Raw genomic sequence first — 25674 nt, forward strand, 5'->3', positions numbered from 1 at the left:
GCTCTGAGAGCTGTTACATGTTGATGCTGTTGGATGATGTTATCCACTTGTGTGGCTATAGTGGTATGAGTAAAGAAAGCTGTCTGCTTTTTCATGCCTAAACAACGGTGGGTGTATGAGACAGAATGTATGCATGATTTATCCTGTTTTATAACAGATTATGACAATTGTTAAGTGGATGTGTCATGCCTATTAAAAAATGCAAATCATGCTAGTTTATGCGCAAATGTGCTGCAGAATCAAAGAATCTCAAAATCTGGGCTGCAGTAGTTACTATCCCATGCTGCACATCTAAAAATGCGTTATTGAATAAAAATAGGAGTGTTGCTTTTGAGGCTACCTTTAGAATAAATAAAGCACTGGTTGGCCCAAAGAACAAAAGTCCCTAAGAGAACCTGCACAGTATTAATTCAATGGGGTTGACAATTCTGGATTTTAGGGGGACAATGCAGTAAAGTACAGTATATTTGCTCAATTATAGTTTATGTTTATCAAAATTATTGCACAAAAGAAGAAAAACTAGTTGATATCACCAAGGGGCTCATTTTCAAAGCACTTAGACTTACAAAGTTACATGGAGGCATATTTTCAAAGCACTTACACATACAAAGTTACATGAAGGGGCATTTTCGATCGTGCGTCTAAGTCTGACTTTGGACGTTTTGCGTTAAACGTACCAAATCCGAACAGGAAATATACCCATTTTTGAAACCAGAAAAATGTGGATATTTTTCTTTTTTTCGACAATACTATTTCAAACAAGGTTTTGTGCTTTGTGTGTTTATCTTTTTAGGCCATTTTTGAACCCCCCCCCCCTCCCACACACACACACAAAAATGCACAAAATCAAGCCACTAAGATGTAGGAGGGGCCTTCTTTTTAGCAAACTGATCCCCAGATATCCCAGGAGAGCAATGGCACCCTAGGGGGCACTGCTGTGGACTTCATATAAATGTTCCCAGGTATACATCTCACCGTTGCTGTCTTATCTTGTTTACTGAGCCTCCAAAATCTACCCAAAACCTACTACCCCAACTGTACATCACTGCAATAGCCCTTATGGGTGAAGGGAACACCAATATGTGGGTACAGTGGGTTTCTGGTGAGTTGGAGAGCACACAGTTTCCACCACAGTGTAACAGGTAGGAGGAGGTATGGGTCTGGGTCCACCTGACTACACCCACCACTAGACTACTCTGGGGAACTGCATGCTGCTCTAATGGGCCTGGCTATAACATTGGAGATTGTCATAGAGACTGGTGATTACTATTTTTATTCACATTTTTTGGGGTGGAAGGGGGGGGTTCAGTGACCATTGGGAGAGTAAGGAGGGGTCATCCCTGAATCTCTCCAGCTCTCCAGTGGTCATCTGACCATTTAGGGCACCTTTTCGTGTCTTATTCATTAGAAAAACAGGTCTAAACCAAAACATAGTAACATAGTAACATAGTAGATGACGGCAGAAAAAGACCTGCACGGTCCATCCAGTCTGCCCAACAAGACAACTCATGTTTGCTACTTTTGTGTATACCCTACTTTGATTTGTACCTGTGCTCTTCAGGGCACAGACAAGTCTGCCCAGCACTAGCCCCGCCTCCCAACCACCGGCTCTGGCATAGACCGTATAAGTCTGCCCAGCACTATCCCCGCCTCCCACCACCGGCTCTGGCACAGACCGTATAAGTCTGCCCAGCACTATCCCTGCCTCCCAACCTCCAGTCCCGCCTCCCACCACTGGCTCTGGCACAGACCGTAAAAGTCTGCCCCGCACTATCCCCGCCTCCCAACCTCCAGCCCCGCCTCCCACTACCGGCTCTGCTATCCAATCTCGGTTAAGCTCCTGAGGATCCTTTCCTTCTGAACAGGATTCCTTTATGTTTATCCCACGCATGTTTGAATTCCGTTACCGTTTTCCTCTCCACCACCTCCCGCGGGAGGGCATTCCAAGCATCCACCACTCTCTCCGTGAAGAAATACTTCCTGACATTTTTCTTGAGTCTGCCCCCCTTCAATCTCATTTCATGTCCTCTCGTTCTACCGCCTTCGTATCTCCGGAAAAGGTTCGTTTGCGGATTAATACCTTTCAAATATTTGAACGTCTGTATCATATCACCCCTGTTTCTCCTTTCCTCCAGGATATACATGTTCAGGTCAGCAAGTCTCTCCTCATACGTGTTGTTACGCAAATCCCATACCATTCTCGTAGCTTTTTCTTTGCACCGCTTCGATTCTTTTTACATCCTTAGCAAGATACGGCCTCCAAAACTGAACACAATACTCTAGATGGGGCCTCACCAATGACTTATACAGAGGCATCAACACCCCCTTTCTTCTGCTGGTCACACCTCTCTCTATACAGCCCAACAACCTTCTAGATACAGCCACCGCCTTGTCACACTGTTTCGTCACCTTCAAATCCTCAGATACTATCACCCCAAGGTCCCTCTCCCCGTCTGAACCTATCAGACTCTCGCCACCTAACACATACGTCTCCCGTGGATTTCTATTCCCTAAGTGCATCATTTTGCATTTCTTCGCATTGAATTTTAATTGCCAGACCTTAGACCATTGTTCTAGCTTCTTCAAATCCTTTTTCATGTTTTCCACTCCCTCCGGGGTGTCCACTCTGTTACAGATCTTAGTATCATCCGCAAATAGGCAAACTTTACCTTCTAACCCTTCGGCAAGGTCACTCACAAATATATTGAACAGAATCGGCCCCAGCACCGATCCTTGAGGCACTCCACTACTCACCTTTCCCTCCTCCGAGCTAACTCCATTCACCACCACCCTCTGGCGTCTGTCCGTCAACCAGTTCCTAATCCAGTTCACCACTTTAGGTCCTATCTTCAGCCCATCCAGTTTATTTAAAAGCCTCCTGTGGGGAACCGTGTCAAAAGCTTTGCTGAAATCTAAGTAGATTACGTTGATGTTTTTGCCCTAGACATTTTGGTTTTGTTCTGTTATGGCTATAAAATGTCCAAGTGTTAGGCCCTCCATAATTCTGCCTTTGAAACGCCCCCAACATGCCCCCCTTTTGATCTGGACACACTACAGATGAAATGCATAGATAGATGTCTACAAAACAGGTTTTGAGAAGAAATCTGTCCAACTGGTGCTTTATGACATTTTTTGCACATTTTTCTCTTTCGAAAATGAACCCCAAGGAACCCTAAAGTAACCTATGGAACTTTGTAAGTCTAAGTGCTTGGAAAATACACTTCCATATGTACTAAGCTAATGAGATAGAAAAATATTGTGTGGTATTTTTAATGCATAGTATACTTCCTGCATGACAACTCTTTTTCTGTGGGAAAACAGAAAAATGGAACAGCATTTGGACCAATTGAGGCCACAAAATATCTACAACCCTATAGAAAAGGATAAAGTTAAATAAGAACATAAGTGTTGCCATACTGGGACAGACTTGAAGGTCCATCAAACCCAGTATCTTGTTTCCAACAGTGGTCAATCCAGATCAAAAGTACCTGGCAAGATCCTAAAACAGTAAAACAGAACTTATGCTGCTTATCCTAGTCACCTGTTAACTCTATATGGAGCGAAGCAGGGGCAGTGACATAAGAGACGGGAGGAGCCTGCAGAGCCAGCAGCCAATGCTTCAAGGCTGCCTGCGCTGCCGCGTTTTTTTAAAACATTTTTTCTCGTCGAGTGAGTCGTCGTTTGCGTTGGCACTCAGCCCATCCTTCCGTTTTCCCTCTTTCTCTCCCCATCCCAGGGGCGTAGCTACGGGTGGGCCTGGCCCACCCAATTTCAGCTCTGGCCCGACCACCCACTTTTCCTTCAGGCCCGCGCCAGCCCCAGCTCCCATTGCCGGCCACTGCTGCTTTTCCTGATGAGCAGCAGGGCCGGCACTATAAAAAGAAGAAGCGCTCAGCTGACTGAGCTGAGCGCCAATGCAAAACGACGGCTCGACGAGAAAAAATGTTTTTTAAAAAAGGCGGCACCGCAGGCAGCCTCGAAGCATTGGCTGCTGGCTCTGCAGGCTCCGCCCGTCTCTTACGTCACTGCCCCTGGAGCGAAGCAGGGGCAGTGACATAAGAGACGGGAGGAGCCTGCAGAGCCAGCAGCCAATGCTTCGAGGCTGCCTGCGGTGCCGCGTTTTTTAAAAACATTTTTTCTCGTCGAGTGAGTCGTCGTTTGCGTTGGCACTCAGCTTAGTCAGCTGAGCGCTTCTTCTTTTTGTAGCGCCAGCCCTGCTGCTCATCAGGAAAAGCAGCAGTGGCCAGCATTGGGAGCTGGGGCTGGTGAGCCTGAATCGGGAGAGGGAAAATGGATGGCAGGATGGCAGAGAAAGAGGGAAAATGGAAGGATGGGGAGAGAAAGAGGGAAAACAGATGGGAGGATGGCAGAGAAAGAGGGAAAATGGAAGGATGGGGAGAGAAAGAGGGAAAACGGAAGGATGGGGAGAGAAAGAGGGAAAACGGAAGGATGGGGAGAGAAAGAGGGAAAACGGAAGGATGGGGAGAGAAAGAGGGAAAACAGATGGAAGGATGGCAGAGAAAGAGGGGAGATGGATGAAAGGATGCAGAGAAAAAGGGGAGAGACTGGAAGGATGTGGAGAGAGAAGGGACACTGAACAGAAAAGGGTAGAGAGATAGACACTGGTTAGAAGGAGGGAGAGAGACAATAGATGGAAGGATCAGGAGAGAAGGTAGATGGGTAGAAGGATGGGGAGAGAAAGAGGGAAGACGCTGGATGGAAGGGTAGGGAGAAAGAGGTGACACGATGGAAGGATGCAGAAAGAAAGAAAGAGGGGAGACTATTGGAAGGATGGGGAGAGAGAGGGGAGACACTGGAAGGATGGGGAGAGAAAGAGGAGAGCTGCTGTATGGAAAGGGGGAGTAGTGAAAGATTGGAGAATAAGAGGAAGGGGCATGGGGAGAACAAGGGTGAGAAAAAGATGAAAAGCCATAAGTAGATGAAGGAAATTAAAGAATGGATAGTAAGAATGAATTAAATCTGGACACAGAGAGAGGCAGAAAAATATTGAAGAAAGCAAAGAAAAAGGAGAGAAAAATGACAAATGGCCAGGAAACCCTGGCAGAAGAGTTAAGCGAAAACGAAGGAAAGCAGAATCTAGAGACTGGGAGCAACACAACGAGAAAAAGTAAATGGCCATACAACAAAGGTAAAGAAAATAATTTTATTTTTAATTTAGGATAAAGTAATATGGTGTTAATAAAGTTTCAGCGACCAATACTTCCTTCCTTAGGTCAGGAGAGGATACCGTAACAGCATTATACTGACTTGAGGCAGGAGGTTTTGGCCTCTGAAAGCTCACTGAAAAGGATTAGGCTATTAAATAAATTGTCTGAAATCTGATGCACTGAAAAGCAGTGTGCATCTGAGTGTGACTAAATTTTGCTGGGGGGTGGGGGGGGTAGAGAGAAAATTTTGTGCCCACCCACTTTGGGCTCAGGCCCACCCAAAATTGGCAGTCTGGCTACGCCACTGGTGAGAGGGTGGGTTCTATCCAACAGCCCCTTCCCATTTCTTCCATATTCCCAAGCCATCTGCTTCCCATCCTTTCCAGCAGAAGATTCTCACCAGACAGACCCAGATAAAGTGTACATTCAAGCACAGGAGCCAACTTTTCAAAATTATTGGGGGTGCTATGCCCAGTGAAAATAACCCCTCCCTGGACACATACAAGGAATTTTCTCAATATTGTGGGTGCCCAAGCACCCACAGAGTCGGCTCCAATGCATTCAAGAGTTGACTAAGAGGAATGGAAAAGCAAATCAGGCATCTATGTAAATACATTAAACAAGTGAAACAAAAAGGTCACCACAATTTGTACAGTCCTCACTCAAAATACTATTCTATCATGCTCCTGCTAAGGCCTCTCCCTGACTTTTCCCGGGCTCCTTAATCCTCCCCTTTGTCACTGCTGGATAGCATTAGGGCAGATCACATAGAGGGGCATAATCAGTTTTCCTGAGGAAGTCCTTGCAGGACGTCCCCGCGAAGGGGCAGGGAAACCTGTATTATCGAAACAAGGTCGACCTAAATGTTGAGATTTGGGCGTTCCTGATTTTCGACGACAATGTAGAGAGGCATGGTAGCCGTGTTAGTCCACTCTTAAAGGTTATCAATAGAAATCAAACAAAATAAAACATGGAAAAGAAAATAAGATGATACCTTTTTTATTGGACATAACTTAATACATTTCTTGATTAGCTTTCGAAGGTTGCCTAACACATTTGCTTATTTCCAATCTGATGAAGAAGGGCAACCTTCGAAAGCTAATCAAGAAATGTATTAAGTTATGTCCAATAAAAAAGGTATCATCTTATTTTCTTTTCCATGTTTTATTTTGTTTGATTTCTATTGATAACCTCGACGACAATGGAAACCGAGGACGCCCATCCCGGAAACGACCAAATCCAAGCCATTTGGTCGTGGGAGGAGCCAGCATTCGTAGTGCAATGGTCCCCCTGACATGTCAGGACACCAACCGGGCACCCTAGGGGGCACTGCAGTGGACTTCAGAAAAAGCTCCCAGATGCACAGCTCCCTTACCTTGTGTGCTGAGCCCCCTAACCCCACTCCCCACAACTGTACACCACTACCATAGCCCTTAGGGATGAAGGGGGGGCACCTACATGTGGGTACAGTGGGTTTGTGGTGGGTTTTGGAGGGCTCACATTTACCACCACAAGTGTAACAGGTAGGGGGGAGATGGGCCTGGGTCCGCCTGCCTGAAGTGCACTGCAGTGCCCACTAAAAACTGCTCCAGGGACCTGCATACTGATATTTGAGGCTGGCATAGAGGCTGGAAAAAATATTTTAAAAAAAAAAGTTTTTTTAGGGTGGGAGGGGGTTAGTGACCACTGGGGGAGTAAGGGGAGGTCATCCCCGACTCCCTCCAGTGGTCATCTGGTCATTTAGGGCACATTGTTGTGGCTTGGTCATAAAAAAAAGGACCAAGTAAAGTCGTCCAAGTGTTCGTCAGGGATGCCCTTCTTTTTTCCATTATCGGTCGAGGACGCCCATGTGTTAAGCACGCCCCAGTCCCACCTTCGCTATGTCGAAAGATGGGTGCCCTTCTCTTTCGAAAATAAGCCTGATAGGGTCTGGAAGGGACTTTGATGCATCTAGGAGGGGACACATTTCAGATCTGAATATCTAATCAGTTCATTCTTCTTCTTTAGCATGCCCGTTACCATAATTTTCCAGGCAACTATGAAAATGTAACTGTGGTTGTGATATCCCTATGATACATGGTCAGTACATACAGTGAAATGGTTATCACACTTTATTATTCAGTTCCTCAGGGGCATCACTCAGAATTTCATACTGCACAACATGAAACAATTTGAGGAATGTCTGCATACAAAAGAATGCATTAACTAATAATTTTGCATTGCTATGAGTAATCTGCAGGTACCAGAATAGGTGGCTTTATTATTTGTATGGTTACACCTGCTGACTGCTCACAGATTCCAATGAAAATCAACCCTTTAGAGTCATGTCTTTTCCCACTCAAAAGCTTCTCAGAATTCCACAGAACTTCCCGGTTTTGGTGCTCAGTAAGAAGGTATGCATTAGAAAAAAGATGCGAGGTTTATAAGCCATCAGGTGCCGTAAAGGTAAGCTGAAATCTTGTCCACTGAATGATACCTGTGGAGCAGAGTAACTTACTTCACATGAACCAATGGAATAGCATAAGAAAAATAATCTGAACTGAAGCTCACAAACTGAAGAAGAAGTAACATCACTCTTCCTATGGCCTTGCAGCCAGATTATGGCCATACATTAAGAGCTGGAGTTCTCAAACAGTGTTTCCAAAACTGAAAGGCTTAAGTGACAAGCTGATGCAAATGAAAGGCATCAACACATAAATAATGGAGACTTTGATACCTTTGGGAAGTAGGTAACCTTGCAATATTCTGAATTAAATGTGGATTATGCAGAAATAAACCAAAATTGGAGCACTAATTCTCTTATGCTTTACAAGCAGGTCTGACATGCTAATGGTGTATGTCCCTACTTACCTGTCCAGCAGGGAGTCAAAGCAAGTAACTGCATTATCTCTTTGAGCTGCAATAACCAGGCAGGGGTCATCCATTAACAGCGAGCACTGCAGGAGAGGGAGAACAAGACACTGTTACTGAGCAGAACAGGGACAAGACAAACTGCTGCAGGACACAAATTATCAACAGGAAGATATACTGACAAAGAAAGGAACAGCAGCATCGCCACATTAATCAAAGTTGTTTGGTGAAGTTAAGTTTGGAGCATGTCTCTACTTTATGTACACATAGGGTGCTTATATACAGGTGCTTAGAGGGTGCCAAATGGGAGTCTATTCTATGAAGGAAAATAGTTGCCTACTTTCCTTTATGGAATACTAGCATAACCGGATATATACATGCATATGTGCCTAAATTTGAGCAGTTGTGCCACCCATAGAGCTGGAGTAAATACTTGTACCTAGATTCTGGAGACATAAGTGTAACTTATAGATTCTATAAGTTGCACATGCAAGTATGAGTCCCACCCTTGTGTATGCCCCCTTGTCAAATATTAGCTATGTAAGATATGTGCATATTTACACAACAGTGCTTAGGCAGATTTTTGGCATTTACATGTATGTGCACAGATAAATGCATATATGTTGGTATTCTAATCATTTATGCATATAAATGTTAGCATCTTCTTAACAGAATTACCCTCATGGTGTTTTCTTACTAGACAGAAGTTGCACCAGAAGGTATTCTGGGGTTCCTGTACTGGTTCCTTGACTAAATTTATTTTTTAAATGTTTATATACTAGCAATCTAAGCAGTTCATAAATAAAACAGCCAAATATAAATAACATATCAATACATAAATATAAAAATGTACATTAGCTCTTAAAACGTATAAACCACACCCTGCAAAAAAAATTGTCTTAAGTTTCTTCCTGAACTCTTTAAAAATCATTTTCCATTCATACATCATTATTCCATAATGAGGCCTATGAGAAAGAAGTTGCATACTTATGAGCAAAATTCCTCTTTGCCACTTGCAAAGAAGGAATGTTCTGTAAGTCTTAGCCTTGAGATTGTATCATTCTTCTACAATGATAAAATACAGAGAGTACAATTTTCAGGGGACAGCAACCATATAAAAATAGAAACGAATATTCAGTCAAGATTTCCATTTAAATCAGACCACTGAATATGCAGTCCTAACTTCATGGGGGTAATTTTGTAAACCTTTCTGTGGGTAAATCCATATATGCCGATATTTCAAAGTGATTGGGCGTGCCAAGCACAATACAAATAATCCCTCCATGGACACAATGAAAGTGCTTGCCTCCCCATGTCTTTCTCAATAGCACACTATGGACTTTTCCTCCAGGAACTTGTCCAAACCTTTTTAAACCCAGATACACTAACTGCTGTTACCACATCCCCTGAAAAAAAAGAGTTTCAGAGCTTAACTATTCGTTGCATGAAAAAATATTTCCTCCTATTTGTTTTAAAAGTATCTCCATGTAACTCCTTGAGTGTCCCGTAGTCTTTTTATTTGGAACGAGTGAAAAATCGATTTTCTTTCTCTCTACTACTACTACTTAACATTTCTAGAGCGCTACTAGGGTTCTCTCTCACATAGTCCGAAAAAAATAGTACATTTTTTTCTCCCCTCTATACTCAACCACTGGCTGCTACTAACTCTGCTAGTATAAGCTACAGCTGCTCAGTACCAGAAGCTAAGGAGAGGGAGGAAGGATTGCTCGTTTGCACAACCTACACCTGCTGTTGTGCTCCATATAGCTTCTGTTGTATAGTGATTTACCAGAATATATGCAGACTTATTTTCAATGTTTAACCAGAAACGTTGTACATGGTCTTAGGAACCACGTTATTAATTTTTCCTTTGGTTAGGCATCTGAAGTCTAGGAAGCAGTTTAATACATCTCCATCATATCAGGCCACTTTACCATTGTCACTTAGATCAACTAGAGATCATTATCAGTTTAGGAAACATCTGATGAAGTTTTTATTTGCTAAATTTGTAACGCGATATCAATGGGGTGTGTAGTTTTGGATTTTTTGTTTGTTACTTTGTGATTTCCTAGAGGATGCTCTAGTTCTTCTTTTGTTACCTGCATTGTACTAAGTAGGTACATGTGGGCCAGAAGACTTAGATGTAATGTAAAGTAATGAATATGCAAGAAAAACATTATTTATTAACATGTACTGAAAAGAACTTTGATTATGTTTTGGTGGCAGAAGTTCCAAACAGGGAGCAGGCAACATATGTCAGTTTTGGCCACACATGGGACCTCTGTTGCCAGTAGGTAATAAGAGATGAGCAGAATTCCATGTCTGAACTCGATATGAATGTATTCATTTCGATCACTGAAACTATTTCCTGGCTCTTAAGTCTGCAAAAAAAAGCCTACCTCCGATTCTTCTCGTTTTGGACATTTTCTTGGCAGTTTGAAAACTGGCTGAACCTCGATTACAGCTTGATCCGCTATCAGTGTTCGCAGTCTATTTATGGCACTGTTGTACCCTTCTTTTTAACATTTTTGTAAGTAATATTGCTGAAGGGCTGTCTGGTAAGTTTTGCCTCTTGGTGGATGATACCAAAATCATTAACAGGGTGGACACCCCTGATGGTGTGGATAACATGAGGCAGGACCTAGTGAAGCTTGAAGAATGGTCCAGAACTTGGCAGCTAAGATTTAATGCTAAAAAAATGCAGGGTCATGCATTTGGTGCTGTGAAAACCCAAGGCAGCAGTACTTTTAGGGGGTTAAGAACTTTTGGGCACAAAAGAGGAACAGGACTTGGGGGTGATTATATGTGATGATCTTAAGGTGGTCCAACAGGTAAAAGTGATGGTGAAAGCTAGAAGGATGCTTGGGTGCATAGGGAGAGGAATGGCCAGTAGGAAAAAGGAGGTGATGATGACTCTACAGAAGATTCTGGTGATACCACATTTATAAAATGTACAATTCTGGAGACAGCACTTTCAAAAAGATATAAACAGGATGGAGTTGGTCCAGAGGACAGCTACTAAAATGGTCAGTGGTCTTCATCATAAAGCATATGGGGACAGAGTTAAAGATCTCAATATGTATACTTTGGAAGAAACTAAATACTATATGTAGGGGTGAGATACCTAGATCTGTCAGATAAATGTAAAAACAAATAACTAAGGTACTCAAACAATGGTTTTTAAAGTAAGTACTTTTAGAGAGGAAAAGGCCTCGAGAAACCCCGTGACTATTAGAAAGTCTATAGGGGGGTTGGACTTCCTCATCAGCAGCCAAAAACCTCTAAATTTAAATTGGCTAGACAAGAACTCCACACTTAGCTCAATAAATAGCTGGTCTCTGTGTCTGTGCTTTCTCTGCGTTCCTCAACGACGGCCCGCGTTTCGAATCTGCATCTGCTTCAGGATCACTGGATAAGTTCCCGCACGATCCTAACCACCGTGAGGATCGTGCGGGAACTTATCCAGTGATCCTGAAGCAGATGCGGATTCGAAACGCGGGCCGTCATTGATCACGGTCTGAGTCATCAGAGGAATGCAGAGACAGTACAGACACAGAGACCGGCTATTCATTGAGCTAAGTGTGGAGTTCTTGTCTAGCCAATTTAAATTTAGAGGTTTTTGGCCGATGATGAGGAAGTCCAACCCCCTATAGACTTTCTAATAGTCACGGGGTTTCTCGAGGCCTTTTCCTCTCTAAAAGTACTTACTTTAAAAAACATTGTTTGAGTACCTTAGTTATTTTTTTGACATTTTTTTTTACATTACTTTGGAAGAAAGACAGAAGAGAGGAGATATGATAGAGACATTTAAATACCTCTGTGGCATAAATGCACAGGAAGTGAGTATCTTTCAACTGAAACTCTGGAATGAGTAGGCATAGGATGAAGTTGAAAGGGACAGACTCAGAAGTAACTTAAGGAAATACATGTTCACGGAAAGGGTAGCGAATTCATGGTGGAAGTAGTGGAGATGAAAACTGTACTTGAATGCAGGAAAGTTTGAGACCAGTACATTGGATCTCTCTGACGTGTATGGCCAGACTGAATAGGTGGATAGACCCTATGGTCTTTATCTGCCTTCATTTTTTTTAAATATTTCTCTGTTTTGACTCAGATCTAACTGACTCTTCAGCCTTGGATCCAGCAATGTTGCTGCTATGTTTGTCTCTGTAACTGTAAAATAGCAGTCTGAGTGATCTACAGGACCAGGGGTTCTCAACCCAGTCCTCAGGACACACCTGGCCAGTCAGGTTTCCAGGATACCCACAATGAATATGCATGAGAGAGATGTGCATGCCCTACCTCCATTGTATGCAAACCTCTCTCATGCATATTCATTGTGGGTATTCTGAAAACTTGACTGGCTAGGTATGTCCCAAGGACTGGGTTGAGAACCCCTGTACAAGGCAATTCTTTAAGGATTCTATCACATCGCTGTCTAAGCTTGCAATTGTCAGATGCCATGTCAACTGATATTTTGTTGGGACCGCTAGATGTAGTGAAGGCTTAGTATTTGTCAACAGCTCTTTTGTAGCCCTGTCAAATGGTTCCAACACCATAACAACTTCTGTCAATGAGGAGTGAACAATTGTGCACAATTTTGTCAGGAACTGCTTGTTGCATCTGGTTCAGTGGCAATTGCACGCAGCTCCCCCAATTCTCTGCCACAGATTTCAATGTCAGTAGAACGCTGTTCCACTGAGTTGACATGCACTGCTCGAGTGTTTTCTTCAGTGAACAGTTGACTTTTGTACATTTAATGAGGGTAACTACCTCCTTACACAATGTTATAAGTTCACTTACATTACTGAGGAGGTCATTTGGATCAACTTCAGTTTTTGATGGCTGGAGTCCATGATAGAGTACAAGATTGAGATTATGACCTGCACAACCTATCCAGACATCATCTCAAAATGCACATGGATGAGACTAGCTCAGTGGAGATTATACTCTGCTAAAACGCTCGAAACACGGCGGATAAATATTCTCACCAGTTTATCAATGATCTCCCTCATTGCCAAAATTGAACACATGCACCTGTTTTCATCAAGGTGAGCTCTTCCTTCAATTTTTTTTTTCAGACTGAGGTGCTGGTGTCAAGTTTCCAAGCAGACGCATGAGGACATAATCTAGTCCTCATCTCCTCCCGTCCTCACTCATTTCTAATCCATCCCCTCTGTCCCCATTCACTTTTTGATCTGTCCCCATCCCTGTGGATTTCTGTAGGTTTCCCATTTTCCCCCTTCCCACACACACCTCTACTAGGTAACCCTTCCAGCAGCTTCTTGTCTTTGGCTGTAGGGCTTAAGGCAGTGGTTCCGAAACCTGGTCCCGGAGGTACCCCAGCCAGTCAGGTTTTCAGGATACCCACAATGAATATTCCTGAGAGAGATTTGCATGCACTGTCTCCACTTGTATGCAAATCTATCTCATGAATATTCATTGTGGATATACTGAAAACCTGACTGGCTGAGGTGCCTCCAGGTCTAGATTTCGGAACCACTGGCTTAGGGAATCCTACCAGTCCTACTGCTCCAGCCGGCAGAAACTTATTGTTTTCAGCTGACACGGCCTGGAGAATCCTGCTATTTATGCTGCTCTGGCCTGACAGTACCTTCATTTCTTGGCTGCTAGGGCCCCAGTGAAAAACTCTTTGACCTTCCATCCCATATTTTGGTACCCTAGACAACCACCCAATTATCCTAATGGTAAAACTAGCCCTGCAAAGCAAACTTTAATTCCCATAAAGTTCTGACGTAAAGCGGGATACCTAAAATTTCAGTGGTAATCTAGGGTTCATTGACTGTATGGTGGGGTATCTTTTTGCATTTTCTACAAGGTTATGTATGAAGCCAAGGACTGCTCTTGAATTGTCATTGTCCAGATCTCCCAGAAGAGCACCACATTTTAAAATAGAGAGATGGGCACAGTAGGGAAGCAAGACAGATAAAGCAGCTGGGACTGGAATGGCATAATTCTTAATGCAATTGATTTTTCTCTCTCTCATTCCTGTGTTACACAAGCAGCAAAGAGATATCAATGACCTATAAATCAGGCACAATTTAATAGAGTACATAGGATTTCCTTTGGTTGTTATACATAAAGCCATCTGTCTGTCTTTGCTAAAGGGGAGAATTAACAGAGATCTTCTCTCTCATAGCTTGTACAACAGCAATTCATCATACCTCAAAAGGGTTTCAGTGTGCTTTGCTACTTGGGTGTAGGTTGCTACAGAATGAACCTGCCAGCATTTCAGACCTTAGAAAATCTCTCTCTTCTGCTTTCCCACAAGGTTGCCTTTCACTCATACATCCAATAGCCTTATTTGCCTATCTACATGCACAACCTTGTTTTTGTTAATTACTTTCAGCCTGTGATAACCGTGGTCTTCAAAGGGCAGAAATGGAGCGAAGAAATGCAAAGTGATGCACTTAAAGAGTAGAAATCCACGGGAGACGTATGTGTTAGGCGGTGAGAGTCTGATAGGTACGGACGGGGAGAGGGATCTTGGGGTGATAGTATCTGAGGACCTGAAGGCGACGAAACAGTGTGACAAGGCAGTGGCCGTAGCTAGAAGATTGCTAGGCTGTATAGAGAGAGGTGTGACCAGCAGAAGAAAAGAGGTTTTAATACCCCTGTATAAGACGTTGGTGAGGTCCCACCTGGAGTATTGTGTTCAATTTTGGAGGCTGTATCTTGCGAAGCATGTTTAAAAAAATGGAAGCGGTGCAAAGAAAAGCTACGAGAATGGTATGGGATTTGCATATGAGGAGAGACTTGTTGACCTGAACATGTATACCCTGGAGGAAAGGAGAAACAGGGGTGATATGATACAGACGTTCAAATATTTGAAAGGTATTAATCCACAAACGAACCTTTTCCGGAGATGGGAAGGCGGTAGAACTAGAGGACATGAAATGAGATTGAAGGGGGGCAGACTCAAGAAAAATGTCAGGAAGTATTTTTTAATGGAGAGAGTGGTGGATGCTTGGAATGCCCTCCTGCGGGAGGTGGTGGAGAGGAAAACGGTAACAGAATTCAAACATGCGTGGGATAAACATAAAGGAATCCTGCTCAGAAGGAAGGGATCCCCAGAAGCTTAGCCGGTGGTGGGAGGCAGGGCTGGTGGTTCGGAGGTGGGGCTAGTGCTGGGCAGACTTATACGGTCTGTGCCAGAGCCGGTGGTGGGAGGCGGGGTGGGTGGTTGGGGGGCGGGGATAGTGCTGGGCAGACTTATACGGTCTGTGCCCTGAAAAAGACAGGTACAAATCAAGGTAAGGTATACACAAAAAATGGCGCATGTAAGTTTATCTTGTTGGGCAGACTGGATGGACCGTGCAGGTCTTTTTCTGCCGTCATCTACTATGTTACTATGTTACTTTTAAAGTGAAATTTTCTTGCTGAAAAGCTCACGTGCCACTGCATTAAGCTGGGACTGGAAAAAAAATCATTCTAGAATAGCAGGGCACTATACTCCTGTATAGCCCAGTAGAGTGATGCTTCTTACTCTGTCTCCCCACCCCCCAGGGCAAGAGCATTACCTCCATAGTACTGCTAACCACAGCCTTCCTCAAGATTCAGGGTTTGGAACTTAGGAATCGAACCCACATGGCAGCACTCAGTGCTGCTCTTGGACTGACCATTCTATATTTCAGTTCACTACCCATGTGTTTTCACATATGTCTGTGAGCTAGAAGGCCCGGGTTCAAATCCTATGGTGGCTTATTGTGGTCATGGGCAACCCACTTAACGTTCCACTGCCTTAGAATGACTGGGGATAGTACTGCCAACCTGCCCCACTCTAGGCCTGCCATGGAAATTGTCACATTTGTGTGGCGGCCCCCATGAGTTGTTTGTGGCTTGATGCTTATGTGTGGTGTGTATGTGTGTGTCTGTGGGGGGTAGGGGGCTACCATAACATTGTACCAAAAATCTAATGGGAACGTTTCAATACTATCCATACAATTAAGGGCCAGGTCTAGAGTACAGCGAGGGTGAACAATATCTAGCAGCTTATTCAGCAGGCCTAAACTAAAGTGTGACCAAACAATCTGTATATTCAGTGTTGCTACCTATATGGATAGCAGCTTAATTTACGTGCCACCTAGGCTGAAAATCCACCCTTCTGGGAATAAGACATTGGGTAAAGTGAGCTGCAGAAGAACAAAAGCGATTCAATCCAGTGATTCCAGGGTTTTTCACAAAGGGACAATATGCCTTCATTCACAACTAGCTGGGAGTTTCTCCCCTATTTTATGCTCCCTCTCAACTTAGCCTAGTTATTAAATGATGGCCCACAGAACACAGCTTACTCACGATGTAATAATGCGAACTCTTTGTTTGAGCACTATATGTTAGCAGTGAGCAATGGCTGAAACTTCCCCAACTGGGGACTGTAAATGTTACCCCCGAAGCATCTCTCAGCCCAGGCTGGCTCAGGAAGCAAAATCTTAGCCTGGGAATCACATGGCAGTGCGTAGTACTGTCAGTGAATCACTGGCCTAATCCCACTCCAAATTTTTAGGACATATTTCTATTCATTTTGCTTTTTAGATTCCTCAATAAGCCAGTAATAGATGCTCCTGATGTTTAACTTATCAGCTAATACCTCCCTTAGGGCCCAGAACTTCATTCCTAGGACATATCTGAATTCCTGCCAGCCCTGCAGTGCAAGTTCCTGGGTATAAACAAACAAAAAAATGAACCCAGGCCATACAGCCATTAGAAGACATTTTTTTGTTCCACAATAATATCTTTTATTCCTCTTATCCCAAATATTTATAACATTGGTTAGTAAAATTATACTATCACAACAAAATATAACCCGACACTTTTTGAATCCAGTATTCAGAGGATACTCAAAATCTAACTTTAGGTGTCTATATTCAGCTCAGTAAAGGTGTCTTCATTTTGGGTATAGTATATAGGCACCTAAAATAAATGATAGACATGTTTGGTACTGAATTGCCTAAGTAGATAATTTCCCCTACCCTTTTAAGATGCCTAAATTTAAGAACTCAAAGTCAGCACAATTTTGATTGAAAGTTTAAATGCCTAACTCTTAGGTCAGTTTTTAAAAAGTCTTGGCACCTGCTTCCCGTATGTGGAATACTGGCTTCTAAATCTCACCCTGGAGCAGTACAGCTGAGGGTCCCCTGGGGCTCTAATGTAAATGGGTTGCAGTGGCTATTTCTGTTAGCTTCTAACTCCCCTGAGATGCTCTTTATCCTTTGCCTGAAGCTCATCTTTGACAACCCTATTTCCTTCATGATGTTATAGTGAAGGAATAAGTAAAGAAATCTCCACAGAGCTTGAGAGAGGCTTCAGGTAGCAGGGCCCCTGGGAGAAAGGCCTCAGGAAACTGTATCATTGATCAGCATATTTAATTGTTCCTGATCCCAATGTGGCACATACCTGTCAGGTGTAACTAAAAAAAACAATCTCACAAATAGAAATGTATGCAAAGCAGTGCTTCCTAAACTTTTATCCAGTATGACCCCATTTAACATTTAAAATTGATGTGACTTCAGATGATAATGAAAACAAAATAGTAAACCTCTACTCTTCTCCCCTCCCTCATCTACTTCCCCCTCCCATTTATCCACAACATTAAGGCAGATGTGGTGGCAACAGTAGCACAGTCAGAACACAGCCCTGTGCGTCAGCGTGCACTCACAGATCCCACTACTGTGCATGGGTTCCATTCTAACTGGAAGACCCTAAAAAGAAGAAGGGGGCAGGGCCTCTCTGTCCATATGCACTCATAGATCCCAGTACTCTGCACAGCTTTCCAGTCTTAACAAGAAGCCCACACAAGAGGAGGCGTAGGGCCTGTGAACATACAGCTGGCTACCACAACTGGACACAGTGGCAGTCCAAAGGAAGGGGAAAATAGACCCTATCCACTCATGACCCAGAGTTTGGGCAATTTTGTCTTCAGCTACTGTATTAACCTGAAAATAATAGGAAACAAGTGGATCAATATTCAACCAGTGGCAGTCAGTGTTTTCTTTTAACTCTGACCGCTGCTAGCTAAAACAGTCAGTGTTGGGCCATATCTGAATATCGAGTCTTTGACAGTGCCCAGAAGTTATGCGGGTAGAGCTGATACTCAATCACACTATTGGGCTCATTTTCGAAAGAGAAGGATGTCCATCTTTCGAAATAAATCGGAAGATGGATGTCTTTCTCCGAGAGACGTCCAAATCGGTATAATGGAAACCCGATTTTGGACGTCTCCAACTGCACTCCGTCGCAAGGACGTCCAAATTTCAAGGGGGCGTAGCGAAGGCGGGACTTGGGTGTGCCTAACAGTTGGATGTCTTTGATCCATAATCGAAAAAAGCAAGGACGTCCCTGACAAACACTTGGACGTTTTCACCCGGACGTGTTTTTCTTACGAATAACGCACAAAAAGTTGCTTGAAATGACCAGATGACCACCAAAGAGAATCGGAGATGACCTCCCGTCACTCCCCTTGTTGTCACTAACCCCCTCCCACCCTCAAAAAACATCTTTAAAAATATGTCGTGCCAGCCTCAGATGTCATACTCAGGTCCATGACAGAGCACTAAGGTCCCTGGAGCAGTTTTAGTGGGTACTGCAGTGCACTTCAGACAGGCGGACCCAGGCCCATACCCCCCCCCCCCCCCCACCTGTTACATTTGTGGAGGCAACAGTGAGCTCTCCAAAACCCACCACAAACCCACTGTACCCATATATAGGTGCCCCCCTTCACCTGTAAGGGCTATGGTAGTGGTGTACAGTTGTGGGTAGTGGGTTTTGGGGGGGGCTCCGCACACAAGATAAGGGAGCTATGTTCCTGGGAGCATTTTATGAAGTCCACTGCAGTGCCCCTACGGTGCCCGGTTGGTGTCCTGGCATGTCAGGGGTACCAGTGCACTAGAAATGCTAGCTCCTCTCATGTCCAAATGGCATGCATTTGGACGTTTTTGACATGGACGGCTTTGGTTTTGAAAATCGTCGAAAGTCAGAAACGCCCATGTCTATGGACGTCCAAATCTAGGGACATCAAAATTTAAGGATTTGGACATCTCTGACGGTATTTTCAAAACGAAACATGGACGTCCTCAAAACGAAACATGGACGTCCATCTTTTTTCGAAAATATGGGTTTCCCCACCCCTGGATTTCACCGTTTTGCAAGGACGTCCAAATCACAACTTGAATGTTTCTTTCGAAAATGCCCCTACACGTGAGCCTTCTCTGGAGAAGCCCCCACACTGTGGAATGCACTCCCTGAAAGGCTTCGCTTAAAACAAGACTAGCTCTACTTCAAGAAGCAGGTGAAAGCTTGGCTCTTCAACCAGGCTTTTAACGGAAGAAGTAAATGACTCCGGCTGCACATATTATACCAGGAAGTGTTTATCCACTCCTACCCTAGCCAAGATAATGTTCAAGCACCTTTCTGACCTCATTTGCAACTCTCTTTAACTAGTCTCTTATTTTCTTGCTCCTGTTACTCTCTCTTATCTATATGTTCCATCTTTTCATATACCCTATGCTGTCTATTAAAATGTTTTAATGTGTATTGCATTGACATTATAATGTAGCATACCATGCCATACTTTGCATTTTTACTGCCGGGTTAGTGCAGGAGCCCTTATCACCACTTCAATGGGTGGCGGTAAGGGCTTCCTGTCACATAGCCATGCAGTAAGAGTTCTCTTACTGCATGGCCATGTATGCCTGGGGTCTTTTTACCTGCTGTGGTAAAAGGGTCCTGGCACCGGGGGAAAAAAGCCTCTGCTGCCAGCACAGGGCCCTTTTTCCCCGCAGCTTGGAAAAAGGGCCCCTGAGTGAATTCCTTCAAAAAAGCAGTAAATAAATCATAATAAATAAAAATAAATAAATACAAGTTGTCCCTGTATAGCTAACCAGGCAAAGTTAGGACTGCTATTTAAGCAGTCCTACTTGCCCGGTTAGTTATGCGGGCTTCAGCACTAAATATTGCTTGTGCCTACATAACTCCGTGCTTCGATCAAATTTCACCTCACACTAACTGAGGGGTGCTGCATCAGTCATACGGAAAATTCAGCTGTACTGCCAGGTAAATGCCATTGAATATCCCCACCCAATCTGCTCAGAGAAATTTAAGCAGGCAGGAGTCTACCCTGGCCACTTAAATGGTTTGAACATCGGGCCCAAAATTTCCAAGCACTGATAACTTCCAAATATGGTGTAGAGGCAGGCAAGTTAGTTGGTGTTAGAAAAAAGTGTACAGATACATGGTGCAGCCATAAAGAATCCCCCCAATATTCAAGCAGTAGCGGTCAGCATTTTTTTAAATGCTGACTGGCGCCGGCTAAATTGGCCCTGGATATTCAGTGCTGGGCCACATATGGGCACCAGCATTGAAAATCTGGGGCTAATTTCACTAAGGCTGGCCGCCGTAGCTTATGCGGCCGCCAGCTGAATATCGAGCGGGACCCACATAACTTGTTTTTTGGGGGGTCCTCAATCATTCACAAAAGCCCCCCTCACCTCTTCTTCTCCTCCCACTCCTCTCAGCCCTTACCCAGGAACGACCCTACCCCCCCCACCCACAGTTCAGGTAGGGCCCCCCCCAATGAACCTACCTTTCCTCCCTTGTGGTCCAGTGGGGCAGGAGCTAAGCTCCCTTGCTTCTGCCACATGCAGCTGCTATGATAAAATGGCTGCTGCAACCTCTTGCAGCAGCTCACGGTACTTGTCTAGTACTGCGAAGCTGCTGCAAGAGGTAACAGCAGCCATTTTATTTTAGCAGCTGCAAGGGGGCTTCGCTCCTGCCCTCAATGCCAGCTTTTGAGCTGTGCTACAATAACCCGCTAAGATATGCACATCCTGGCACTGAATATTAGCGGTACCCGCATAACCACTGGCTCCTCTCTAACGCCGCCCCCTGTATTGCCTCTCACATACCCACTATTTCTGGAGCCAGTCAGAGGCGATATTCAGCAGCACTGCCTACTTAAGTGCCGCTGAGTATCAGGGGTTAGGTGGTGCTAAGTAATTTAAGGGGGCAGGAGAGGCTCCTACCCGCTTAAATTGTTTTGAAAATCAGCTGGGATGTTAAAAGAAGTTTCAGACATGGATGTTTATATCACCTAATTTAAACCTTGCCATGACATGTCTTTCTCTGAGACTCTCTTCTGGGGATTGTCATTCTTGTGTGCACTTTTCTCAGCTCAAGTGTGAAAAACCATGCATTAGAAATTGAACTCAGGTCTTCAGGCATTACAACACCCTACCAGTGAGCTAGCCAGTGTTTGCTCATTTTATTACCTGTAAGGCCCTTATTGATCAAAGTCTGTCTCACAGGCAGAGAACAGAACTAAAGAAAAAAGTCTAACTGCTTGTTTTGTTCTTTACTCAAGCCCATGGTGTGATCTTTCTGCAGCACAGTATGCATCAAACATAGGAAAACAAGAACTGGAATGCATAGCCTTGATGCCCATGTAGGGGTCAAAAGAAGTCCATTAATATGCTGCCCCCTGGACTTAGAGAAGGGAGGGAAGTAATCAACATGGGCTACCATTAAGACATGTTATTTTACTGTTAACCCCAGTTAATAGTAACTAGGAATGTGCTATCATTTGAAATTAATGTACATTCACCAGTAATAATGCACTAAAAGAGTGTGCACTATATGCAGTGGCACAGCTAGGGGGGTTACAGGGAGAGCAGTCACACCCCCAGATTTTCAAAGAAAATGGCACCTATGCACCATAGGTTAAGCCTTTCCAGTCCCTGAAGGAACCGCGAGCTTGAGAAGTAACCAGGGGCGTATCTGCCTGGGGCCACAGGAGCATGGGCCCCTGCAGATTTCGCCCTGGACCCACCTACCGCCGTCAACCCTCCCTCGCTGCCTTTGTTTATCTTTGCTGGCGGGGGACTCCAACCCCCCGCCAGCCGAGGTCCGCTTGCCGCCTTTAAAGATATTTCTTCAGCTGGCGGGGGACCCCAACCCCCTCCAGCCGACCCGACGTCTTTAAAGTTCTTCTTCGGCCTCCGTGGCCGTGCTGTAGTTGATAGCTGTTCAATCCAGTTCGGAGTCTGACGTCCCAGCACGTTGTCCTGCACGTACAACGTGCTGGGACGTTAGACTCCGAACTGGATTGAACAGCTATCAACTACAGCACGGCCACGGAGGCCGAAGAAGAACTTTAAAGACGTCGGGTAGGCTGGCGGGAGTTGGGGTCCCCCGCCAGCTGATGAAATATCTTTAAAGGCGGCAAGCGGACCTCGGCTGGCGGGGGTGGGGGTCGTTGGTGGGGGGATCTGGCAATGGCGGGGGGGTTCTGGCAATGGCGGCGGCAGTCATTGGGGGGGCTAAAATGTGCCCCCTCCCTCTGGCTCTGGCCCCCCCTACCACCGGAGTCCAGATACGCCCCTGGAAGTAACTAAAAGTAACAAAAGGGAAAGGGAAATGGGACTTGATATACCGCCTTTCTGTGGTATTTTGCAACTACATTCAAAGCGGTTTACAAATATACAGGTACTTATTTTGTACCTGGGGCAATGAAGGGTAAAGTGACTTGCCCACAGTCACAAGGAGCTGAAGTGGGAATCGAACCCAGTTCAGAAAGTCATGTGTGGGGTCATAGCTCTATGAGCGCCGCTGCCGGTTTCCTCCCCTCCCCTGACCTGCCCCTTGCTTATTGGTTCGCACTGCGACTGCCTCCTTGACTTGGCAGCGAAGTAACTTAAAAGTAACAAAAGAAAGCACCAGGTTTTGCATGGGAAGAGGGAGATATAGTGTATAAACAATGGGAACAGAGAGGACTAAAACAGCTAGGGCAAATATGGGAAGAGGGGGTAGTCCGTTCCTATGAGGAGCTACGGGAGGAATACGATCTTCGACCACAACATTTAATTTATTACTCTAGAATCAGAAATTACATTCTTCGAAAAGCGAGGGCAGAGTTGCAGGGGGAGGAAACAGAGCTGGAGCGGGCAATGGGTGGGAGTAGCACCAAGGGATGTATAACACGAATATATGCAGCACTATTAGCACATAGAACCCCCATATTGAAATACACACAGAGATGGGAACAAGACACAGATACTAGACATGACACACACAGCTGGGAGAAGGCATGGGGTTTCTTGTTAAGTAGCTCTGTGAGTAGTGCCATTATAGAGAATGGATATAAAATACTATATCGCTGGTACTACACCCCGGACAGACTAGCCAAAATGATACCAGAAGCGTCGAATCAATGCTGGAGGGGATGTACAATGAAGGGAGACATGCTACACATCTGGTGGATGTGCCCAAAAATACAAAGATACTGGAGAGAACTGCTGGACATGCTTAAACAAATACTGGGCAAAGAGTATCCACTGACAGTGGACCATTGCATACTACACTTTCGACCTACAGGACTCTCGAAACCTCTGCATCGATTGGCCTCCATGTTTTTGGCGGCGAGTAAGATAGCGGTGGCATCCGCATGGAAGCAACAATCGACTCCACCAGTAATGAAGGTTATATATAAAATGGACTACTTTTACCAAATGTCTAAACTGACAGCAATAAAGAATGGACAAGTAGCCCAGTTCTTAAAAATTTGGGATAAGTATAAAGAGTGGAGGCACCGAGCCGGGATCGACCTTGATGCACCCCAGCTGATGACACCGCGGCTCTGAACGCCGCTAAGAGTGCAAAGACCGAAATACATTATAAACTTAACCACGGGTGCAGCAGTGTTGGGACTATTGCAAAATGAAAATAGAAGAGATATATGGACAGGGAGTTGGGGAAGTGAGGGAGGGGGGAGGGGATATGGGATTGTTTAAATGTAAATTTCAGCAATATACTTTGAAATGTAAAAAAAAAAAAAAAAAAGTAACAAAAGAAACAAAGCTGCGCGCAGGGTCATAGCTCTATGTGCATATGACCCTGCACGCGGCTTTCTTTCTTTTGTTACTTTTAAGTTACTTCACTGCCAAGTCAGGGAGGCAGTCAAGGCGCGAACAATAAGTGAGGAACAGGTCAGGGAAGGGGAGTAATCCGGCACCAGCTCGCATAGAGCTATGACCCCGCGCGCAGCTTTCTTGTGTTACTTCGCAGCCAAGTCAGAGTTGGGGACGCAGTAAGCGGCACCAACCAATGTGAGGGCCAGGAGCAGGTCATGGAAGGGAAGCTTAGCTCGTGGTTGGTTCCAGGACTCTGAGGACTTGAGGAGGAGATGTCAGTGAGTGACTAGGAGGGACAGACAGAGAGAGAGAGAAAGCAAGAGAGATATGGCCAATGGAGGGGTGAGGGGAACTGAGATGGGATGATGCATGATGGAACAGGAAAAAAAAAGAGCAGTACTGGGGGAAGGACAGGCAAAGGGGAGGAGGGGAGAAAGAGGGTAAAACTGGATGCTGAGGGATGAGAGACAAAAGGGCAATGTGAATGGAAAGAGAGAGAGAGAGAGAGAGGTGATGGATGGTGAAGGGGTGAAAGAGACAGTGGGATGAAGTTTGATGTCTGGGGGAGACGGGAGGGGGGAATCCTGCATGGCAGATGGAGGGAAGGAGGGAGAGAGAGGGAGAGGGAGAGGGAGGAATCATGCATGGCAGATGGAGGGGAGGGGAGGGAAGGGGAGAGAGAGAGAGAGAGAGAGAGAGAGAGGGTGGGGGGAGAGTCCTGATGGGGCCAGAGCCATGGCCAATGGGATGAGAAGAGAGATGGGATGATGTTGCATGATGAACAGGAAAAAAAAAAGAGAGAGAATTGGGGAGAGACAGGTAAAGCTGGATAGAGGGGAGCTGGATGCTAGGAGATGAGACAGAACAGCAATGTGATAGGGAAGAGAGAGAAGTGATGTTGGATGGTGAGAGGGTGAAAGAGACAATGGAGTGATGTTGGAGGGGGACATGAGAGAGAAAGAGACATAAGAGATCCTGGATGGCTGAGAGAGGGGGGTCCTGCATGGCAGATGGGGGAGGGGGAGAGAGAGAGGGTTCTGAATGGCAGATGGGGGCGGTAGAGAAAAAAAAGAGAGGGGGAGTCCTGCATGGCAGATGGAGAGAGAAAGAGAGAGAGGAGATAAATTAAATGCCTGCAACTATGAAACCTTGTGTCCATTTGGCAACCTACTAAAAACATTGGTAGCCAAATCATTTTATAGTTACGAATATGCAAGGAAGGGGATGGATCTCTAAAGCGGTTAAGTGAGGGTGGAAATGGGGTTAAGAAAGACGGTGAAAGAGAAGCAGTAGGACATAGGGTATAGAGTAAGAGATGGAAGCATGGCCTGGAGACAAGGGGAAGGAAGGAGAGACAGGGATGGAGCTGGGGCTGATGAGAGAATACGAGGCAGTGGCGGGTACATGAGGGCTAAGACAGTGACTACAGGGGTTAGGAATGGGGGAGTAAGGAAGTGGGTGAAAGATAGGGGGAGTAGGAGACCCAAAGTAAAATGCTCAGGACTAGTGATCTCCACATCCTGTAGAGTCACCATACAAACAATAGCCCATCTGATTTAAACAAAGTATCTAGCAGTGAAGAAGTGTGTGTGCTGTCCCTGAGGTGATGGTCACAATTTGAATATTTTTACTTGTAGTTAAGAAGACAGGCTGCCTGCTCCCACCAGTCCTGGGGCAACTGCTGTGTCTGGCCTCCTGATGTAACTTCCTGTTTTCCTCAGCAGAGGCAGTATGTG

General features: G+C 44.9%; 1 protein-coding gene across 2 annotated transcripts in view; it reads right to left on the reverse strand.

The window, feature by feature from the left end:
* Positions 1–25674, reverse strand: part of LOC115475870 (thioredoxin domain-containing protein 3 homolog) — a 199188-nt gene that overhangs the window by 45375 nt on the left and 128139 nt on the right. For both annotated transcript variants that reach the window (XM_030211926.1, XM_030211927.1), the window contains one exon: positions 8019–8104. In XM_030211926.1, the coding sequence (XP_030067786.1) occupies positions 8019–8104 (86 nt within the window). The remainder of the gene's footprint in view (positions 1–8018; positions 8105–25674) is intronic.

This window comes from Microcaecilia unicolor, chromosome 8, assembly GCF_901765095.1.
Source record: "Microcaecilia unicolor chromosome 8, aMicUni1.1, whole genome shotgun sequence".
In the NCBI taxonomy this organism is placed as follows: Eukaryota; Metazoa; Chordata; class Amphibia; order Gymnophiona; family Siphonopidae; genus Microcaecilia; species Microcaecilia unicolor.